This window comes from Cebus imitator, unplaced genomic scaffold, assembly GCF_001604975.1.
Source record: "Cebus imitator isolate Cc_AM_T3 unplaced genomic scaffold, Cebus_imitator-1.0 Scaffold171, whole genome shotgun sequence".
NCBI classification, from domain to species: Eukaryota; Metazoa; Chordata; class Mammalia; order Primates; family Cebidae; genus Cebus; species Cebus imitator.
The window spans coordinates 1,257,011-1,280,161 of record NW_016107486.1 but is presented as its reverse complement, the minus strand read 5'-3'; the positions used below and the strand labels follow the sequence as shown (position 1 = coordinate 1,280,161).

The 23,151-nt window shown below is 31.9% G+C and overlaps 1 protein-coding gene across 6 annotated transcripts in view; it reads right to left on the bottom strand.

Moving 5' to 3' along the window:
* The window catches only part of DYNC2H1 (dynein cytoplasmic 2 heavy chain 1), a 390,963-nt gene that overhangs the window by 175,664 nt on the left and 192,148 nt on the right, over positions 1-23,151 (bottom strand). For all 6 annotated transcript variants that reach the window (XM_017544781.2, XM_017544786.2, XM_017544784.2 and 3 more), the window contains 7 exons: positions 20,846-21,006; positions 19,388-19,513; positions 15,741-15,851; positions 11,594-11,749; positions 7,449-7,524; positions 3,060-3,268; positions 320-424 (listed from right to left, as the gene is read on the bottom strand). In XM_017544781.2, coding sequence (XP_017400270.1) covers positions 320-424; positions 3,060-3,268; positions 7,449-7,524; positions 11,594-11,749; positions 15,741-15,851; positions 19,388-19,513; positions 20,846-21,006 — 944 coding nt within the window. The remainder of the gene's footprint in view (positions 1-319; positions 425-3,059; positions 3,269-7,448; positions 7,525-11,593; positions 11,750-15,740; positions 15,852-19,387; positions 19,514-20,845; positions 21,007-23,151) is intronic.

Below are 23,151 nucleotides of genomic sequence, written 5' to 3'. Positions count from 1 at the left end.
TACCTATTGGCACTATGCTTATTACTTACATGATGAAATAATCTGTATACCAAACCCCTATGACACACAATTTGCCTATATAACAGTTCGGCACATTTGCCCTTGAATCTAAAATAAAAATTTAAAAAGAAAAAGAAAAAAATCAGAAAATGAAATATTTTTAAAAGTATATTTAAAGTAAAACTGGAATGTGTTGTGCAAATAAAATAAAATGTTTTAATAAAGCTTGTGAGGTCTATGGTACTAAATCAAATTTCGTTTTGTCTCCTTCAGGCTCAGTAGCAACTTTTTTTGAAGGTAGATTTTCTCGTTAGGTTACCTGAGAGCTGATCATGCGCTGAGATGAGCGAGCAATATTGGCAGGCAGACCAAAGAAACTAGGTTTGTCGTCCTCTGGAAGTTTTTCAATGACAGCACGGTAGTCCTAAATATAAAGAAGTGAAAAAGTTTTTTTAAAAAAATAAAGATTAAACTTGCAATCACTGAAATAAAAAAGAATAGATAATTTACAATGTTACATTATTATTTTTATTTTTTATTTTCTAGATAAATCTCACTTTGTATGATATTAACTTAGTTATCTATGGGAAGTATTCTGTCATTAATACTTCTTCATACTTCAATTACTTGATATTATGTTTTCGTATTATAACTCCTACATACAACGGGACCCTGAATTGTTTAAAACATATTTGAATGACTGTGCCTACTATATGTAAGCTACTATGTTACACGTTTTTAGGAAAGCTTTATAAGTTTTTTTCCCGTAACTTACCAAAGACCATCTGCAGAGTGCAGTTCTGCTCATGTTAAATTAAGACAAATATTCAAGCAATCTACTTCTGTTTCTGTTTGACTTAGAGAAATCTTGTAAACATGTAGACACACACTAGTATGCAAGCACTGCTTTGTAAATTACTTTATCATACACAGAGCAATTCCAGTTAGTCTGCAGTTTGCTGGTGAGGTGTGATAAAAATGCATTGATAATTCTATTATTTCATCCTAAGAATTACCCTATACACTGAATAAGCTTGGCTTGTTAAGCATTCATCTCAACAGTTATTCAGTCATGACTTTAAATGAAAAACTAAGTGCAGACAAAAAGATTTATTCAGTTTGGCCTAAACATGGAAACTGTTTTCTCATGAAGAGAAGTTATTTTAAGGCAAGAACTGCATGTGCATCTAAACTATGTTTGCTGAAGTAGGCATGGGGAGACTTAGCCTCTGATTCTCCTCATTCTTTCTTATGTTTGGCAGCTGCCCCAGAAGTATTTCCCAGAAGACAGTTGGGAAGCACAGGACCTGTAAATATGTCACATTTTGGAAAGTCATGCTTTCCTTTGAAATTCTTCCACTCCTTTAGCTTAGCATTTGTCAACCTTCTCAAGGTATTCAATCACAATATATACATATAAATGTACATGTACATGAGTATATGTTTGTATATATGTGTACATGTATTATCATCATTCTGAGAAACATTCAGTGTCTTTCTTCTAACTCAATTAGAAAGCTAAACAGTGATTCTCATAAGTCATCCTATAAATTTAAAAACATTTACTCTTTGTAGAGTTATACACTGCTCATTTCAAAATAGCTATGAAATCTTCTCATCCAGACTGGCTAAAGTATTCTGTCTACCTAGAACTATACAGTGATACACTGACTAATAATTGGCAATTACATATTCAGACTGATTTTTCCTTACTTGTAAACAAAAAATATATATACCATGTGATACAATTTATATGAACAGCATAAAAACAGGAAAACTAGCCTGTTAGCGTTAAGATAATGTACTCTTTGTGAAAGAGGTAGTAACTACAAGGGAACATAAGGAGAACTTCTGGGAAGCTGATAATATTCTGTTTTCTGACCCCAGTACTGGCTATACTCATGTGGTAAATGTATAAAAACTCATGGAATTGTGCATTTATAATGTATACATTTCTGTATGAATTGTAAGCTATGAAATGTAAGCTTCTAACAATAATGTTGGAAGACTTGTTGGGGTACACTATCTGAAATAAATGTATAAATAATATATGATATTCTCTATTTACTCATTTAATCTAAGGTTCTGCTAGAAGGTAAACTCCATAGATGAATCACTATATCTACAATGCCTAGAACAGAACTGTCATTGAGCATATGTTCAATGCATATTATTGAATGAATGAGTAAATGAAAGATACTAAAAACAAAACAGATGGGATACTTAAGGTAATAGGTAAGATATTCAGTAAGAATATATTTAATAGTGATTTTTAAACTTTTGTTTTTTAACAATTATGTGACAAATGAAGGTTTTTTCTTAAAAAATATTTGGATGAAAGAAAATAGCACGAAATTCAGAGAACTTCATAATTAAATAGATATATGCCTTTGTAATTCATGAAAAAATGTATAATAACAGTACTCTAATAAAGCATTATTTGCACAGTTATACACATATAAGTTTATAGCAAAATAAATTAGAATGAAATCTTTTGGCTATATTTATTACATTTTTCTGGAAAAGATGAGTGCATTCTAGGAGGCTTTTAAGTGATGGCTCAAGGCAAAAAGCTACAGCTGACTAAAATAAATACATGTAAACAAAACGTTGCTGTGAAAAACAAGATAAAGTAAATTCCTTTTACATATTTAGACAATCTTTAGGAGTACAAGCCAGAAGCTGAAGACACATATTATTTGTCCTCTCATATATTTTTCAATATATGAGAGTATACTCTTATCTACTATGAAGTGCATATTCTCCCACTTCAACTTTTCACAGTAGTCCTACATTCTTTGAATTTTCTTTGGCCACTCCCCTCAAGATCTGCCTACACACCAGCCTATTATTATAATCAACTACCCAACTTTTGGTAAGTACACAAAAGTTTTTAGGATGCCTTACCAGGGTTGAGAGAATCAGGCCATATATTGTCATAACAATTAATAATCCAAACTGTAAATAACTACTTGAGCATTTGAAAAGAGGTAACCTATATTTAACAACGATTTACATATCTACCTGGAATTAGATTGAAAATCATTAATTTTACCTACCACAATGCTGCAGGTATTAGGCAGAGAAATGGAATACGAACAAATGCTTTTCTTGTTCCTTTGGTTGAATACATCAGTAACTGAAGAATTAAAAAACTGCTTCAGGTATGACTGAAGAACTCTAAGGTCAAAATAGTTATCTATACGTCCTCCGTAAATAGCATTTTCAAGTAAACCATGTACAAATTCCCATTGTACGTCTTTGGTACCTATAATTTAAAAACCAATTTTATTAATTTTGTTTCTATAATATTAACTAAATCCCTGGCTTGAGTTATAAGATATAGCAAAATATATTTAATACAATTAAATCATTTATTCAAACAACCATTAATATTAATAGTAGTAAATAATATTTGAGATTTTTTAATCAAGTAAAATTTTCCAAATATTGTACATGATTAAATGTATTTATTACATGTATTTTATATATAACTCACTTAATCCTCATAGCAAACATAAAAGTATTAACATTATACAATTATATAGATGGAGAAATCTTCCTAAGGGATAGGGGGGCTGAGGCACCAAAATGAGAAAGTTATATAATCTCAAAGATCTGAAATAGAAATGAGGTACTCTGAATCCAGTCAAATTATCTGAATTATCTGCCACATAACCTGGCTACTTAAATTGGAAATTCCTTAAGAGAACCTATCCGAAACATAATTTTACACATTTGATGAAACTGTCAGTTTACAAAATAATATGATCAATAGGGAAACTCTACAAAACACCTTCACACATTAGGCTTTTCTAAATGTCATGATTTTACATAGTCAACTATCCACTTTCTATTTTAACAGAAGAGAAATGTAGTATTAAAAAACCACAATGGAACTTCTTATATAAGATATTATTTCATTTTGCAATGGAGATATCCTTGTCATCACAATTTAGTGGTAATGTTAAAATGTAAGAATTCAATCTCAGATCTGCAGCAAATATAGGAAACATAGAACTACATTCAAATTAGCTAGTAAACTCTATTGTTAGCATTACTAGCACAGTTCCATTTCATTACTATAAAAGTTAGAGATAATGACAAAAATTTATTATCTACATGCCTTGGAACATAAGTGATTTAGGTTACCTCCTGCAGGATAAGGGGACCTATATAGTGAAAGAATAAAGTTGTTCTCTGCCTACATCTTATTGTCAACAGTGACTAAACAAAGGACTTCACCAGGACTCAAATTTCTAGTTGTCCTGATACTCACTAAATGATACCTTTATCATTTAGTCAGTCACTGATAAACCAGTCATTGATAAGTCACTAAGAAATCCAGATACGTTAGTGTATCTTTCAACTTATAAAATAGAAGACACAGCCATTATGTGAAACATTTTATAGAATTTTTATGAAAAAATATTATTTTTCTTCTACCTATTTTTCTCAAAACAAATTTTATGTGGTTCAGGATAAAGTAAATTAATAGAACTTAAATTATAAGAACAGCAATGATAACAGCCAACAATTACTGATAGCTTAATTCTATATATTAAATGTACTAAATACTAAATACTTTCATGTCGCTTTTGTCACTTAAACTTCTTGATATTTGAATAAACTGAAGTATCTACTATTATTCCTAATTTAATGATCAGGAAACTCAGGCTTGAACATTAGGAAACATGCTCTAGGTCACAGGGCTATTAATCTCAATACCAATTGTTCCCAGTAGTTAAAAATTTTTCTCTTTTTTAGCACTTAATTCTATACATGTGGAAGTCCCTTTCTAACAGAAAATTCTGTAATCATAAGATTAGCAGTTATATTTTTACTCAAAGATTCAATATCATTTAAAAAAAAAACCCTTTTGTTTAAAACACAATGATGTGAGATATCTATCTATATATATGTCTTAGAATGCTATTAATTCTACCACAAACTTGAAACACATGATAAAAAAATCATTCAAATTCTCTGTGTTTTGTTTTCCTCATTTGTGAAAGGACACTAACACTAATAGCCTCATAGTGGTATTATAAAAGTCAAATATTCAAAAGCATTTTGGAAAATTACCAAGTTTTTAGGCAATCTAAAGTATTAGTCTATATTCCCCAAAAAATCTGTGTCAAATGTTAAAAACAATAGTTCATGGGGGTCAGGAAAATAGTTACCCATGTATGAGGCGAGGAATGTTGGGTCATACGTAGAAAGGAGTAAGAGGAAGGCACTTCTAGAATACTGATAATACTGTTTTTATTTTTTTTTTTCATTTTGGGCAAATTACACAGGTTCAATTTATGGAAAATGTATAGAATTGTACATTTGTGTGAACTTTTCTGATGTAGAATTTTAAAAAATCTTTTAAACAAACAGAAAATTCCCTTGAAATACTATTTGGCATTAACTAGTAATGGTGAACAAATACTGGCCGAGCAATTCTACTCCTACATATATACTCAACAGAAATATATCTATATATTTACCTAAAGGTATAGCAACATTACCCATAATCATCCCAAACTCAAAACTACCAACATATACATCAACAGAAACATATCATTACACAAAGGTATACTGTCAGACTACAACTAAATGCAAATAAATAGCTGAATCTATCAAATACAATGTTAACTACAGGAACCCAAACACTAGAGCATATATGCAGTATGTTTCCAGTTTTACGAAAACAGGCAAAACTAATTTATAGTTAGGTGTCTGGTGTCCACTTCAGGAGCAGGGATAGGTAAAGTTGGGGGATGGTAGAGACTGAAAGGCAACATTACATGAGTAGATTCAGAGGTATTGATAATGTTCTATTTCTTGATTAAGGTACTGGCTACATGAGGGTATTCAGTTTGTGGAAATTTCATTGAGTAATAATTTTTTCAGTACTTTTTGTCCACACACTTCATTAAATAGGTTTTTTTAAACTTCAAAAATACATAAATTAAAATGGGAGTTGGCCACATCCTAGCTGTCCATCCTTATCTTTTTGCCAAAGAGAAGATGTTAAAAAAAATTCTGATGCAACTCAAGGAATAATTGAGTACCTATGATGGGCTCAGCACTGTTACAAACCTTAAGGAAATACACAGTAAACAAGACAAAGACCTTGCTTTAAAAAAGATTATGTTTTAAAACAGAAATGCTCTAGTAGGAAGAGAGAAAATAATAAATGAATGAACAAGAAGATATTCAGGTAGTACTACTGTATTAAGACAATATGACAAGACAAATGGATAGAGAATGATTAGATTACTTCAGATTCAGCAGTAAGAAATCAACCTCTAGAAGAAATGCTCTTCTCAAGAGGAAGCCTCTAGGCTGAGAAGTGAACAATAGGAAGAAGGCCATATGAAAGTTTGAGAGGAAAGCATTTCAGACAGAAGGAAGAACACCTATTAAAACCTTCAGGTAAGAACAAGTCTGGTTTTTTGAGGTACATAAAGATGCCAAATATGGATATAGGTTTTAAACAGGGAAATTATATGCTTTGGTTTGCATTTCTAAAAAGTAAATGTTTATGGTATGAAGAATGTTTAAAAGGGTGCTAAGGTGGAAGAAGACCAGGTAAGAATTTTTTTATTGGACTGCCAATATACTAGAAAATAAGCAAATAGAATCATGAGGTCATTTGGAAAGGACAGAAATTGTCAAAGAACTGGATGTCTGAGGATGAGAAAAAGAAAAGAATCCCGGGTGACTTATAGGCTTTAACCTTGAACAACTATTAATATATGAATGGTGGGCCATCTACTGAAACGAAGGCAGAATCAGGAAAAAGTATTTGGCGGGGTTGCAGGGTTGGGGTTGGAGAGGAGACAGGAACTGAGAGATCTGTTTGTGACATTTTTAAGTTTCAGGTTACTATAAACATATTCTATTCTCTAATCCATCATTGGTCTAAACTCTAGAGTCCCCCTCCCTTGGCCTTGCACAGTAAACTTTAGAGATTAGACTGTTCCTGTTTTCAAGAAGGCTGATAGCTAGATGGCCTTAAGGAATCAGATTACATGGCTTTATTTGCTGCTCTGTTTCAATCTATCATTTGTACCTTGCTTCCTGATTCCTACTTAGTAATTCAATTATGACTCCACAAATCCTTGGTACTGATCTTAGCCTGCTATTCTCCTAAATTTTAACAGTTCCCTTGAAAGACATCTGAAAAATTTAGTTAACACCTGAAACTTTTGAAGGCCACAAAGTGAAAACGAGGTCTTTCTAGCTTTCTGCTTGCAGAAAGAGTAATCCATGTAAGAACAGATGCATTTAAGAACTCTGAGACAAGACAGGTGTAGCAGTCAAATAAAAAATAAAAAAGCAAAAGCAAATTTTGTGATAGTAAGTTAAGCTACTTCTGAAGAAACCTTATTGTTAATAAGACCTCAGATAATATTTTTTATTAACATGAGATTAAAATTTTCATTAGAACTTACCATCAAAAAGTCTGTCAATAATGTTGTACCCAGCCCGAAGATCTGATAAGGAAAATTCATAAAACTTGGTCCAACCCTGTCGAGAAACAATTTTTTTAAGTAAACAACTAAGCAGTAGTCGAAGATATGTGTGTGTGTGTGTGTGTGTGTGCGCGCGTGCGCGCGTATATGTATCACAGTCCTTAACAAAATGATATAGACTTAAAAATTACATAAATCCTGAGAATTTTTAATAAAACCAACACATAATAATACTAAAATAACAGTAAATTTAAAAATAATTTAGTAGCCATAGCATGAAAAGTACTTTATAATATCATACTAGTTTTAGTTATTTATGTGGCAACAAAGTCATAGAGACAGAACAAATTGGTACAGTAAACTCTTCATTCTCATTACTGTATATACATTGAGCTATTTCCTATAATTTTATCCTTCAGAACTGTGGATTTTCTCTACAAACATAAAAAAAATACATACAGAAAAAAAAAAGGGCCCAAAAGCATATAGCAGCATATTTATTCATATTGAACTCACAAAGCATTCATACTGGAACTAAATAAAATTATATACCTGTAACTAATAGCTACAATGTTTGTATAAAATGAATTTTCACAGAGCTCTATATTATGTAGACAATAAATTGAAACATAATTTAAAAATTTCTATATGGCTTCTATTGATTATAATTAGTTTTCTGTAATAAAATAAATTCAAACAAAAATATATTTAGACTTGCATATCATTTAGGAATACTGATACAAATTTCATTCATTCATCACTAAGAAAATATTTTTAAAATATTTATTATATGTCAGGCTCTGAGAATATAGGAATGAGTAAAAACAACAAAAAAAAACCCTGCCCTCATGTAGCTTTCAGTAAAAACATGGGAAAGAGTGGGGTGGAAACAATCACTCAAATACATATACAACTGTAAATGATAATAACTTTGATGAAAATAAACATATTTAGTATGTTTCACACATATGAAAGAGATGTGACCTAATCTAGAGGAAAGGGGGGTGGCATACAAAGATAAAAGTAGACAGATTTAAGAGCTCGTTAGAAAATAAAACTAACAGAATTTTTGTATTGGATTGTAATGGAGTGTGAAGATACCAAAAGGAGAGCTGTTAGGAATGACTTCTCAGTTTATTGCTCATTCATATTGATGATGGATGATGTCATTCATTAGTAAGTGAAACACTGAAAGAATACAAGGTTTGGGAAAAAGTAACATGAGATCACCAAATAAAAGTTTAACAAAGTGTTTAAACAAACACATTATGTAAAAAACGTAAGTTTTGGACTGCTTTATACCAGGCCATGTTTTAGACAGTTAAAACTTAGCAATGAACAAGAGACAAACATCTGTGCACTTGGGAAGCTTATATTTTAGTGCTTGATCCAGAATATGTGAATTTTCAGACATGTTTGAGACATCCTACTGGATATGTCAACTGTTAGATATACAAACATAGAGCCTAGAAAGTTGATCTGAGCTGTATGTGTAAATTTGGGGTCAATAGCATTTGGATACTATTTTTTTTTATTGATTTTTTAGGTTTTTCCTTAAAATATCAGTTGTCAAAACAAAAGATTTAAGTTTTGCTCAGTTGGTTTATTTCTTAATTAAAAATCTGTAAAGGATATGTACACATCAAAAATTTACAAAATTCCTCTAATATTTATCTGAACTTTCTAACAACTCAAAAGTAACATTTATTATTCTGTTAAAGCATATATGTGAAGAAGTTTATCTTTTAAAAATGTCTAATACTTTAAAGATCAATATTTTTAAAATCCCCTAATTAGAAAACAGTTGCTATCAATATTGCTTAGTATACATACCCATGACATGGTTTCTAGCAATGAAATAGTGTTCTTTATTGTGTCTACATTTACCTCCTTTGTTATGATTTTTATGAGAACAGAAGTATGGTATGAAAAAAAGTGACATTCTCAAACTTTTTTTGTGTGGGAAAGTGAATTGCTGTATCCGCTATGGACAATAATTTGGTAATATTTATACATTTCTAAAAATACCTGTATTCTTTGACCCAAATATTACACATTTTAAAAATGACAACTATGAATTAGTGTTAAATGAAGCATGCACAGGAACATCCATTGCAACACATTTTTGTAATCACCAAAGTTGAAAAGTATATATATACCAATCCAACAATACCAAAACTGCTGAAAAATTATAGCAATATTATTTAATACAAATAATACTTTTAAATTAGGCATTAAATAGACACTGATACTTAATGTGAAATATATGTTTTAAAAAAGCAGGATACAGGGCTGTGTTTGTAATATGCTACCTACCATTTAAGTTATAAAGGACATAAATGGATATATAAATTCATAAAATATGTCTGTATATTCATACAATCTCTCTAAAGGACAAACAAAAAACGGTTAATAGTAGATCCTCTGAGGACAGAAAGTGAATTGGAAGAGAAGTAAGTAGGGCAGAAGCTGACTTTTCATTACAAAACATTTTATATCTTTTTTATATATACCACATGCCAATATAACTTAATAAACAATACAATCTAATTTTTTTATGTAATTTTTCTCAATAAAGGCTCATCACTATCGGTATTGTTCATCTATCAGTCAGGATTAATTGATATTAATGGGGCTAAAGACATTAACTGATATTAAATAGGCTAAGGACAGATGTCAGAGAAGTTAGGAAAAAAGGATTTACAGGAAGATATACCTCCCCATTTTGAAACTCTATACTTTTTAGGTGTGATTCTTTGAATAAGTTAGCTATGATCAATGAGTCCTCCCCATAAGTGTGGTATTCATATTACAAGAAACAACACAATGCTATTATTGTTTACTATTTCATCTGTTTGACAAATGTTTATTGACAGGCTACAAGCCAGTCACTGTGTTAAGCACTAAACATACACTATTTCATTTGATGCCCACAATAAAGGTAAATATGATTGTTACTCTCATTCTACAGTTGAGGAAACTGATGCTTATTGGGGTTAAAACAGTTTACAAAAAGGTATCACTGCAAAGAAACTCTCAAATCAGGACTCAAATGCAAGTGTGTCTTGCTCCAGAATCTATGCTCTTATTTTGACACGCCACTGATACAGAGAGTTTAAAAGGGAGCAGGGTTAGGAGGGCAGTTTGAGGAGAGATTTTCGTCAACAGAAGTGGACAAAGTTGAAAAAACAAGAGGGAAAATATTTAAAGATGGATGACTGATGCAATTTACAGCTGAGAGAAACATTTGGCAAGAAAAATTGATCATTAGTCCCAGATAGGAGTTCTATGACAATGGAAAAATGCAGTTTATTGATTGTGATGACAATAACAGATAAAGAGCCTTTGGTGAAAAAATCTAGATATATTCAAGACCTTAAGGAAGCCCAGCATGACTGAGGTCTAAAAGGCAAGTGACACAAAGGGCCCAAGGAGGTTGAAGAGATAGGCAGGTCTTTTCTTCTGGAGTATGGTAAGATATTGCACATCTTTTCCGCAAGTAAAATAAAAAGCCACTTGATAAATTTTAAGCAAATAACCAAGCTCGTTAATTAGAAAGATAATTCTGGTTGCTAAGCGCAAAAAGTAGGAAGAACAGTTGGAAGACTAATTCAGAAAGTAGTACAGGTGAGAAGTGATGAGGCTTAAAAACTGGTGAAGTGCACATATTTGAATTATATTTTGGAAGTAAAATCAACAAGACTTGATAATGGACTGGATAGGGAAGCAAAGAAACACAGTATACCAAGAACAGCTCCTGAGTTTGTAGACTGAGGAAGTAAACAGATACCAATGCTTTTTACTGGGAAGAGCTGACTGGTATGGGGAATTCAGGTTTTGAAATTTGAGATGTCTATGCAATATAAACTATAAAAATGATACCTAATACTCATTAAGGGCTTATGGTCACAAATTGTTCTTAATACTTTAACTCAATGAGATGTGAAGTAGTTAATTAACTATATACAGTCTAGAAGATTAGCAGAAAAGATGAGATTAAGAGTATAAATTTAAGTCATGAGCCAAATTATTATGTAAACCTAGCTACCTATACTACATTACAAAAATATTTTAACATACAAAAATATAAACTTAGAATGTATCCAAGACATGTTCTTACTTACCTGAGGAATATAATTTCTTCTTTCTTGACATGCAGCATGAAACCATGCAAAACTGAAGAGGGCATGAGCTCGACGTATATTATCTTTTTTGCTAATTTGCTCAGGAGTCCAAGACTCGTAAGTACGCATTAAATTCTTCTTTAAACCTGGAGGTGACTAAAGAAAAAAAATAACAGATATCCTATTACTAAAATCCTACAAATAAAATATTAGATTTTAACATATTTAAGAACATAATATAAAGAAAAATTTTCACTGCTTATCAGGCCTGAGTTAAATTATGTTACTTCAAAATGTACATAAAACTAGTTTAAAATTGCTTACATCTAACAGTTCATCTCAAATATATGTAATAATTTTTCAAATTCAAAAATCTATACAACAATATTCAAAATAACCAAATAAGTTTTATATCACTATTAAGGTTTTTAAACTGACACTAAATCACCACTTACAAATTCTAATGTGATACTGATTGTTATGAGACAGGTTTTTGACTTTAACATGCCAGTTTTCCCTCACTAGTAACTGTTTAAATTTCCATGAGGACTTCAACATGCAATTTATACAAAATATCAACTAATCTTCCTCGTGCATTCGTCCAAATTTAAAGTGAGTATTACCTAACATTGCTAGGCTCATAGACACAAATGGAAACCAGGAACTGAAATTGTATATTGGACAAATATAAAAATTTTTAAAATGTTCATCCACATGCATCACATCTGTTTATATTTTTTAAATTATCAAAATAATAACTTTTCAAGTTCATGGAAAAAGAGCAAAATAACCCCCCCAAAAAAAATTCAAACATTAAAAAAAATAATGTAGGTTTTTCTGCCAAGTTATTCTAATTAGCTTGTTTTAGAAGTAAAATATTTCTTCCAAAATGGTTTTAAACATAAAAATAATAAATTCAAGCCAATACTTTAAGAATGCCTACTACAAAAATTAGTCATCCTCTTTGAAATCCTTTTCATTGTTATTTCTTAAATAAAATGATTTTCTTGTTTAAAATAAAAGAGGCTGAGCATGGTGACTCATGCCTGTAATCCCAGCACTTTGGGAGGCCAAGGCAGTTGGATCACTTGAGGTCAGGAGTTCGAGATCAGCCTGGCGCACATGGTAAAACCCCATCTCTACTAAAAATACACATGAACACACACAAAAAAAATTAGTCAGGTATGGTGGCACATGCTTTTAATCCCAGCTGCTTGGGAGGCTGAGGCAGGATAATTGCCTGAGCCCAGGAGACAGAGGTTGCGGTGAGCTGATTGCTCTCCAATCTGGCCCACAGAGTAAGACTCGGTCTCAAAAAAAAGAAAAACAAAGAAAATATACTACTAAAGTATTAAGTATGTATTAAATTTATACTTTTTAAATGAAAACTTTTTATGTTTATGAAACACAAAAACTCCCATAGATGAGGCCAAATTTCTGTGCACTATACAATAAAATATGACATTAATAGGAAACCAGTCACTTAGAGTTATTAAAAAGGCACTATACTAAAGATCATGCTAATTAATAAATCCTATACACTTACAGAGAAAACTATATATAAGTACAGACTGAAAAATAATGAAACAAAAACACTAATGCCAAAATTGTAAAATAAAGCAAAAGACCAGCTGCAAATTCAGACTCAGAATAATTTCAAAATAAATACAAGTAAATACAAAACAAGTAATCAACTTAAGAAATCAGGAAGTATAAAAGCAGATAAAAATCTGAATTTAGAATTAGAAAGAAAAACAAAAAAAGTAGAAAATTCAGTGAAATGAAAACAGTTAGAAAAGGTAAATTCGTAAGTATAACATCAGTTACTTGGAAAAAAAAAATTTTAAACAGCTCTGACAACTAATGGAAAAAAGAAAAAATAAGGGACTTTAACAATTTTTAAAAATGATAATGTTTTTCCATATTATATATATGCACATATATATAGTAATCATTTTGAACATCTCAATGAACTACACAAATAGTGTAAGTTATGATAAAATTTCCTATAATAATTCAAGAAATAAAAAACTAATAATTGAAATGAAACCAAAGATTTCCATGAAAATGTAATCAAATTACCTCTTAAAAAGATACCAGAAAAGTTCACACATTAAAACATTCAAGGAACAGTTCACCTGGTATAGTAATACTTCCTTATTGAAATATTTACTGAATTCCTCTTACTTGGACTTGAATTATACACTAAATTCAAAAAAGCAAGCAAGTAAAAAAAACAAAATAAAATAACCCCTGCCTTCATGGCTCGTGTAATCCAGTTCTAAAATATAGATTAGTAGAAGTGTATACCCGGATTGTGGCTAAAGAAGATTCTGGAAAAGTTATTTCTTACTAGATCTTGTAATCATTCAATTAAAATATTTCCAATATTTAATCATCCTTGCATTCCTGGATTAATGTTTATCCTTTTTCTTCCTTAAACAAAACTAACACCTTCAGATGAAAAAGAGCAGTACTGATCTAAAATAACAAGTAGGACCAGGCACAGTGGCTCATGCCAATATCCCAGCATTTTGGGAGGCCAAGACAAGAGAATTGCCTGAGTCTAGGAGTTCAGGACCAGCCTGAGCAATATAGTGAGGCCTCACCTTTCAAAAAAATATAAATAAATAAATAAACAAACAAACAAACAAGCTGGGCATGGTGGAGCACCTGTAGTCCCAGCTACTCAGGAGGTTGAGGTGGAAGGATTGCTTGAGCCCAGGAGGTCAAGGCTTCAGTGAGCCATGATAGCCATCGCTGCACTCCAGCCTGGGTGACAAAACAAGACCCTGTCTCAAAAAAATAAAATAGCATGTAGTTACAAATACTAATAAAAGTTTTAATAGTTAGCTATTTATTTATGACTTTGATAAGTCATACACTATCATTACAAACACAATTCCAAATATATAAGGTTTGGATTGTAACTGCCTAGCATTATATGCTAGAGAGATACCGAATGTTTAGACATAAGGATAGAAGGAAGTTAGGGATGTTAGGGACAATAAACAGAGTGAAAAACAATCTGTAGAATGGGAGAGAATATTTGCAAACCATACATCTGATAAGACACTAAGTAGTTAGGATCCAGAATATGTAATGAACTATTAATACAACTCAACAGCAAAATAAATAAATAAATAAATAATTTTTTAAATGGGCAAAGAATTTGAAAAGACATTTCTCTGAAGAAGATATATAAATGGCCAAACATATGCAAAGATGCTCAACATTATTAGTCACCAGGGAAATGCAAATCAAAACCACAATCAGATACCACCTGACAACCACTAAGATTATCACTATTAAACACACACTCAAAGAAAAGTGTTGATGAAGATGTGGAGAAATTGTTCAGTGGTAGTGGGAATGTAAAATGATATAGCCACTATGAAGAATAGTATGAAGTTCCATCAAAAACTTAAATATAGAGTCACCATATGATACAGCAATCCCACTTCTGGCTACATAACCAAAATAATTGAAAGGAGAATCCTGAAGAGATACGTGCTCACCTGTGTTCACTGTATTATTCATAACAGCCAAGAAGTAAAAGACCTAAATATTCAGTGATGAATTAATGGATAAAGAAATTGTGGTATATACATACAGTGAAATATTATTCTATCTTAAAAAAGGAAACCCTGTCATATGCTAAAACATGGATGAACCTTGAGGACATTATGCTGAGTGAAATAAAAAGATAACTCATGATTTTACTTAATGAGGTAGATAAAGTAGTCAAACTCTTAGAAAGTAAAATGGAGGTTGCCAGAGAATAGAACAAAATGAAGACTTGCTCTTCAGTGGACACAGAGTTTCAGTTTTGCAACACATAAAAGCTCTAGAGATCTACTACACAACAAGGTGCATATTGCGCTATACACTTAAAAACGGTTGTGATAGTAAATTTCATGTTATGTGTTTCTTACCAAAATATAAACAAAAAATGTAAACGTGACATAAAATTTGAAAAGATTCAAATGTATTTTATATCATCTTATGCTATTATTTATGTCTATTATACCTCATCTAAACGTAAAAAGTTGTATGTTTGGTATAATAGCTGTTTACAAAGTTTCAGAACTCATGTATAGATTATTGCTTTCATATGGCTAGTGATCCAAGTTTTAAATCTTCTTACCTCGTATGTTATCTTCAAACTTGACTGTAGTAAAATAGGAGTAAAGTTGGGATGAACTTCTGCAGTGAGCCAAAGACGAAAGGTATCTTTAGGTTGAAGAGTATTCAATTCCTTGTTTACAAAACCAATGATAAAAATTTACATTAATGCATACAAAAATTTCCCTTGTACCAGTACATTATTAACTATTTTTTAATCAAAACTTTTGTGACATTCTGATCTATTTCTTAATATTCTGGTTATATTTACTTTAATTTTTATCTTTTCTATTACTAGCTCAGTGTAATGAATAAGAATCTGCATCTAAAGTCATGTTGACTGGAGTGAAATTTGAACTTTGCCACTAATCTGCTATGTGACCTTGGGCTCTTTGACTTATTTCATCTCTAAAAAAGGATGATAATAGTACCTATAGCATAGAATTGTATAAGACACTAAAACAATGCCTGATACATAACAAGTTCAAAGTAAGTGTTAGCTATAATTGCTATGCCCAAACTACAAGCCTTCTTAAGGTCTTTAGATTCTCACTGCTTTAATTCATGCTTCTACAGAGTTATATAATGATATTAATTCCCTTATATACAATTTTTAGAAGCACCTTATTGCCTATAATATAAATTCAAAACTTTACCATACAAATTCATCTGTCCATGCTCCTCAAACTGTGGACTTTAATCATTTATTCAGATTCTTATTACTGTCTTTACTCATCGTATTTCCTCTGCCTATTATTCTCTTTGTAATCTGACAAATTATTACATATCTGTCAAAATACAATTTAAATATCATGTCTTTGGGGAATATCTTCTCCAACTCTTCACTACCACAATCCCAAGCAGATTTAATCACCCAGGTCGTCTTGTAAATTCTTCCCATAGTATTCCTCATCCCACAATATAGTTCTATGTTAATGTGATCTGTCTCTCCTAAACTAAGTTTCCAGAGAAAAGGTACAAATTCTGGAGGTAACCAGCACCTGGCACAATTTCTGGGTTTTTCTTGTACTCAGCAAGTATCTGTACATTTAATAAATGAATGAATAAATTACACAAGAAATTTTTGTAGCTCTAAGAGAATGAAGTCTAAAAATTATTTTAATATAAGTGATGTCTAACACTAACATTAATATCATGTAAACTGTAGTTAAGATGACCAAAAAAATGGCAAAAGAATGGCCACAAAAACATTGTGCTTGTTTAAAATTATAAAGGATAAAACATATTTATACCTCATCATTTTAAAATGTAAACTGTATATAAAACTTTGCTTTGGGTTGGCATATCTAAAAAAAATTTAAAAGGTAAAAGAAACAATACATTGTGATATAGTTGGATTTATAGCTGGATATGGTTGAATTTACAAGTTTATAAATTTATATCCTATCAATTCATCCAAACTAGTAGAAAAGCAAATAATCAGTTATTTTTAAAATTCCATATTATGTACTGTTTCAAAATGTTCTAATTAAGATGTGCTTTCAAGATGATAACTGTCATTATATTTTACATGGATTAATAGCTATCAATCAGCTGTTTAAAACAGAAAGCAGTATTCAAGTATTCATCAGTCTTCTTTATATATCTTAAAACATATATAGATGTATCAGGCCAGGTGTGGTGGCTCACTCCTGTAATCCCAGCATGTCAGGAGGCCAAGGCAGGCAGATCACTTGAGGCCAGGAGTTCAAGACCAGCCTGAAAAACATGGCAAAACCCTGTCTCTACTAAAAATACAAAAATTAGCCAGGCACAGTGGTACATGCCTGTAATCGCAGCTACCTCGGAGGCTGAGACATGAGAATTGATTGAACTTGGGTGGTGGAGATTGCAGTGAGCCGAAATTGCACCACTGCACTCCAGCCTGGGCAACAGAGCAAGATTCTGTCTCAAAAAAACAAAACAAAACAAAACAAAACAAAACGTATATGATTTATCAGATGTAAATTTTATAGTTTTACACATTAGTGATTTTTAAAGAAAGCCATAATACTAGAATCACATGAATATTCGCAGTCCAAAATCTGTATCTTCTCTTGATTACAAGTAACGAATCATGAATCATCATGGTCTAGCAATTCATTCACTCACTCATTAACTTATTTATCAAAGATTTATTGATTCTCTATTTGTGGAAGTGTGTAGTTGCCAATTAATTAGGACTACAGAAATTTTTAATACCTCACAACTAGGGTAGGACTTCCCCCAATTTATTCTGTTTGGTTACATTCTTTATACTACTGCCAGAATAATTAATTGCTAACTCTCTGTTAAGGACCTCCTTTGGCTCTCTAAGTCCCAGGACAAAAACTGCAAAATCTTCTGCATAGTTCTCAGGGTATGCCATAGCCTAGCTCTTTCCTAGTTGTCCAACTCAATTGCCCCACGCTTCCCTGCCTGGCCTCTCTAGTACTGTCAAGGACATCTTTTCATTCCTTGTGCTAGGGATGCACATCCCCAATTCTATCTCTACTTGTGCTGATGGAATTAAAATCATGGTATCCTTTCTTTGCATATACTCAGCAAAATGCCATTTGGCTTTCAAGAAATATCTCTTTGGAATCATCTCTAACTACCCAAAACCCTATTCATCTTTCTTAAATAAGCAACAGAATAAAATCTAGGTTTGCATGAAAAGTCTATCTAGCTATTTGTCCATCTTAAGATTATTTTTATCCTGAGTTCATTGAGGGAAATGAAACGTTTGCTTCAGTTTACTCTCTAGCTTTCTTAGCACCTAGAAAGTTAGGCAGTCCCCTCTCACCCCCTACTATGTCTCTTCTCCCAGTACAGATCAACAGAACAAGAGCATAAAATGAAACTAATGGTATCAATATGTCATCTAAGCTTCCCTGTCAATCTTCATTAAAAATTTCTTGGCTTCTCTTATATGCCTTTAAAAAAGCATTTTTAAATACTTCCTATTAATATCCTATTTTGCACAGTTGCACATGATATGAACTAACCTGACTCCATCTTAGAAATAAGCCTGACAAGCTCCAGCTTATTTTCTCCCTCCCTGCCACAGCCCCCACAGGCGCATTACTGAGTCACGCTGTACTTACAGCCTTGAACCATTGAGGTTTGGGTCATGCTGTTCTCAGTACCTGTAACCTATGTAACCGCATCCTGCTTGGCAAGTCTACCTGCTACTGTGAAATACCCCTCTTGGTGATTGATTGTATGGAAAGTCCCCCCTGCTACCCACCTTGATGATTGTATGGAAATACTCTTAGCAACCAGCAACTATGGGAACCTCCTGCCTCCTGGTTACCAGCTTCCTCCTACTAACTTGCTTGTTCTACTTCGGTAAAATTCTGCTTCAGCTAGGCTTCCTCTCCCCAGTCCCAAGCTAGGTATAAAAAGAAATCAAGCCTTTTCCTCGGGACCAGGAGATTTTGAGCGTGAGCTGCCTCTCGGTCACTGGCAATAAAGGACTCACAATTGGAACTCAAGAGTGTGGTGCTTTCCTTCTAACTTGCTCGAGTGTAACACACATATTTAAGAAAATATTTAAATTTAAAATTTCTCAAATATTATTTTTTAAATCATCATAAATAATGTATGACATTTTAATATGGATAACCCTTGGAGATTACTAAGCTGAGTATATTAGATATTATTTGTACCACATTGATCTGAATCTACCTTTTCCAGAACTGGCAGCCAAGATACCACAAGATGTAAGTTCTTCAAACAGAGCCAGTCTCCATTGCTGGCACATTCTTTTAGCATTTGAATTGCTAAATCAGCTTGACCCTGACCCATGGCAACCTGCAAAAGCAAAAAAATAAACAAAATTTAAAAAACAGATCTGCTAGCATGTTGTAATGTAACAATAATAGAGTTAATAATAGTAATCCCTAAACCTTTCTAACTGGCTTTAATATTAAATTTGGAAGAAGAATCAAACTAATGCCAGAAATTAATCTTCTTTAAATAATTAAAAGCTTATGTAAATAGTTTAAGCTTCTTGCCAAAAATCACTAGTAACAGGTACAATCTATAGAAAGGGCTTTCATTCCTAGACACCTCACTGATAACTGAATACTGACCTAATGTATATTCCAATCTACTGTAACTATGATTGACTAGAACTCTCTAGACTTAGTGTAAAACCTGCACAACTGAGCCTAATAGCTCTACTACTTTGCTCTTTCATTTATATTGCTATTTGTAAAATTTTTACTTTTCAATTATTGGCTGCTATTAGTTGCTTAAAAAATCATTATTTTCCCTGTGAAAAAGATGTATTCACTTGTCAAAAATTGAGGGTAAATTAATATACTTCATTTTCAAATTTACATGCAAATTTAAAAAATGAAAGTACTCTGAACAAACAAAAGTTCCTACCTCAGGGGAAAAAAAATGGCATTACAATGAAAACATTTTATTCAAAATATTTACGAATTTCTTCCACTTCACGTAAATAAAGTGTAAATAAACATTGCTGTGATTTACCATAAAAGCATCCAAGTAAAAGTTTAAAAGTATTCTCAAGATGAAAGCCAATGTATTAGTTTCCTATAGCTGCTTGAAGAAATTACCACAGATTTAGCACCTTAAATTATCATTAAACTTTTGGAGTCTCGAAGTCTCACTGGTCTAAAAATCAAGGTGTCTGGGTTTCAAAATAAAAGGACGACTATCGGCTTTCTAAAGGCTCTAAAAAATAATTCTTCCCTTGTTTTTTCCCGTTTCTGGAAGCCACTTACGTTTCTTTGCTTACGGCTCCTTCCTCCATCTTCAAAGCCAGTAGCACAGCATTTTCTCTCTTCTCTGACCTCTACTTACAACCTCACATCTCCTATCTTCACTCTTGACTCACCTGCCCCCTCCTATAAAAACCTTTGTGATTTTTATATTGGGCTCACCTGGCTAATCCAGGCTAATCTTCCCATCTGAAGATACTTAATTACATCTGCAAAGTTCCTTTTGCTATATAAAACAACATATCCATAGTTCTGAGGATTAGGACACAGACATCTTTAGGGGCATTATTTATCTTATCACAACAAAAAATGTCCATCTGACCAATATGATTAAGTGTGGCAGGAACAGCAATAGCAAAAAAAAAAAAAGAGCAGCAGGACAATATGTATTTACCTGGTGATAACACTCTCCACTTCTTTCAGCATTAGCAAGTTCTTGAAGTTCCTGAGAAGGATCAGCACCCGGAGAAATAATTATCAAGATGGGTTCAATTTCCAGTGTCTCTTTGTATAAACGTTTGAGATTTAGAGGCAATGGGGACACCTCTTTCAGTCCTAAAAGACATATTTTAAAAATTAAAAATGAAAAGCAGTATGCATTATTAAAAAGTCTATTAAAACTAATTATATAACATATAATAGAGAATACCCAGGTGAGTTATAATCTCATATTAAAGTTTTTCCACTCTAAAATCATGTCCTAGTAATAGCCAACATTTGTTTTATGCTTAAGGTGCCAGGCATTTTTCTAAATGTTTTCCATGTATGATATCTTCTTACTAGTACAATGCTATGAGATAGGTACCCTGATTACTGTATTTAAAATCTGTATTGTAAATTAAGGCAACAATACAGGCCTGTAGCTGTATTGTAAATTGAGACCGCAACACCAGAGAAGACTGAATCCAACCATCAATCTATACATCCCATTAGTACAACACAATTCATTAACTGATATGATAGCTGAGTGCATACTGTGTCATGAATATGGGGAATCAGAGTCATCATGATCTGGGTAAATTATCTCACTGGCATCATATGGGCCAAAAGTTATTTCTTATGCCCATGTGATATGGGGAAAAAAGTTGTATGGAGAGTAAAAAGAATGCTTAATTTTAAGACAAAAATACATAGCTGACAGTTTATATTTGTTAGCTAAATGACCATATCCAAATCATTAAAATTAACTGTGCCTCAGTTTCCTCAATTGCAAAACAAGGATAAAGTAATCCACAGGTTCTTTGGAAGCAAAATTAGAATAATTATAACAAATTCCATTTATTCATCACCTACTATACACTAAGCATTATACTGGGTACTTTATTTAAATGGTATCTAAGCCATATAATGATCCTGAGAAACAAATATCACTATATTCATTTTATAAGTAAGAAAACTAATACTCAAATTTATTATCTTGCCAAACTGCACACAGCTGCCACCATTAATATTTAAACAGTTCACCTGTGCTTTTTCTACTCTGTAGCCCTTCACAAATTATAAAGTCCTGTTCAGATAAGAGATTATAATTTTGCTATTATATTTAAATCTCTCTTGCTAAAACTTGAATGTTTCCATTATTAATGTATTTCATAAGAGCCAAGCTGAAAAGGCTCATGTCAATTAAAACTTAGACTGGTTTGATTTGAGCTAAAACAAGTGTTCCACAGGAGTTTAAAGAAAAAATCAGGAGAATGTAACTGAATGAGTACACAGGCAAGAAGGGCTTTCAGAAATTCTCAAAAGTAGAAGTGAATAGACAAGACTACACCTCAGGTTTGAACATTCTTAAAGAATTAAGAATAGTAAACACTTTAAAATACAAATTCATTGTTAACATGATGGGTCAAAAAAGACATTTCTAGACAACCAACCTGAAAAGGTACATTTCATGCCTAAAGCAGCACCCTTGTCTATTCCTCACAAAAGCAACCCATATTATAAGAATTTCCAAAGGCAAAAATATTCCTAATAATAGGTGATATTAGGAATATTTCTGACAGCAGCCACTTAAAACCGATGAATTGCTTTTAGAGGCATATTTTATGAATTTTATTTTTTGCTAAATTTAAATTGCTAACAATTGAATAGAATGTAACTGAATGAATATTGGCTTACAACAACTGAATAGTTGTTAGCAATTTAAATTTAGCTTTTAAAGAATTCTTATGTACTTGCAATGCAGTAAGAAATATTTTCATTCATTCAAGCATTCATTTACTTATTCATAAACTCAATAAACATCTAAGCCAATTAAATATCTTGTCTGATTTAATAAAGTATATTGTCTTAAAAATGTACATGGTCTTGATCAGTAATTAAAGTTATAATAATTTAAGAAACAATTCAGGATATGGACACAGAAGCATGTACAAGGGCTTTTCCTTGTAGCTGTTGATATTATCTAAAAACTGGTAGAAAGAAACTGAGTTTCTAACAGGAGTCTGAGTAATTTTTGATAGCCATACATTGAAACTGAAGTTACAAACATGTTGAGGTAAAAGATAATTTACAGAAAAGTGAGATTTTTCAAGAGAATTGGTAATAATTCCATATTATAATGTATACATTTCCATGGCATAAAAAGAAAACAAAGGCATACATAGAAATGTTAACAATGATTAGTGCTAATGATGGAATACCAGGTGTTTCTTATTTTCTTTTCCTGTCTATGCATCTCCTCATACTCCTCTAATTACT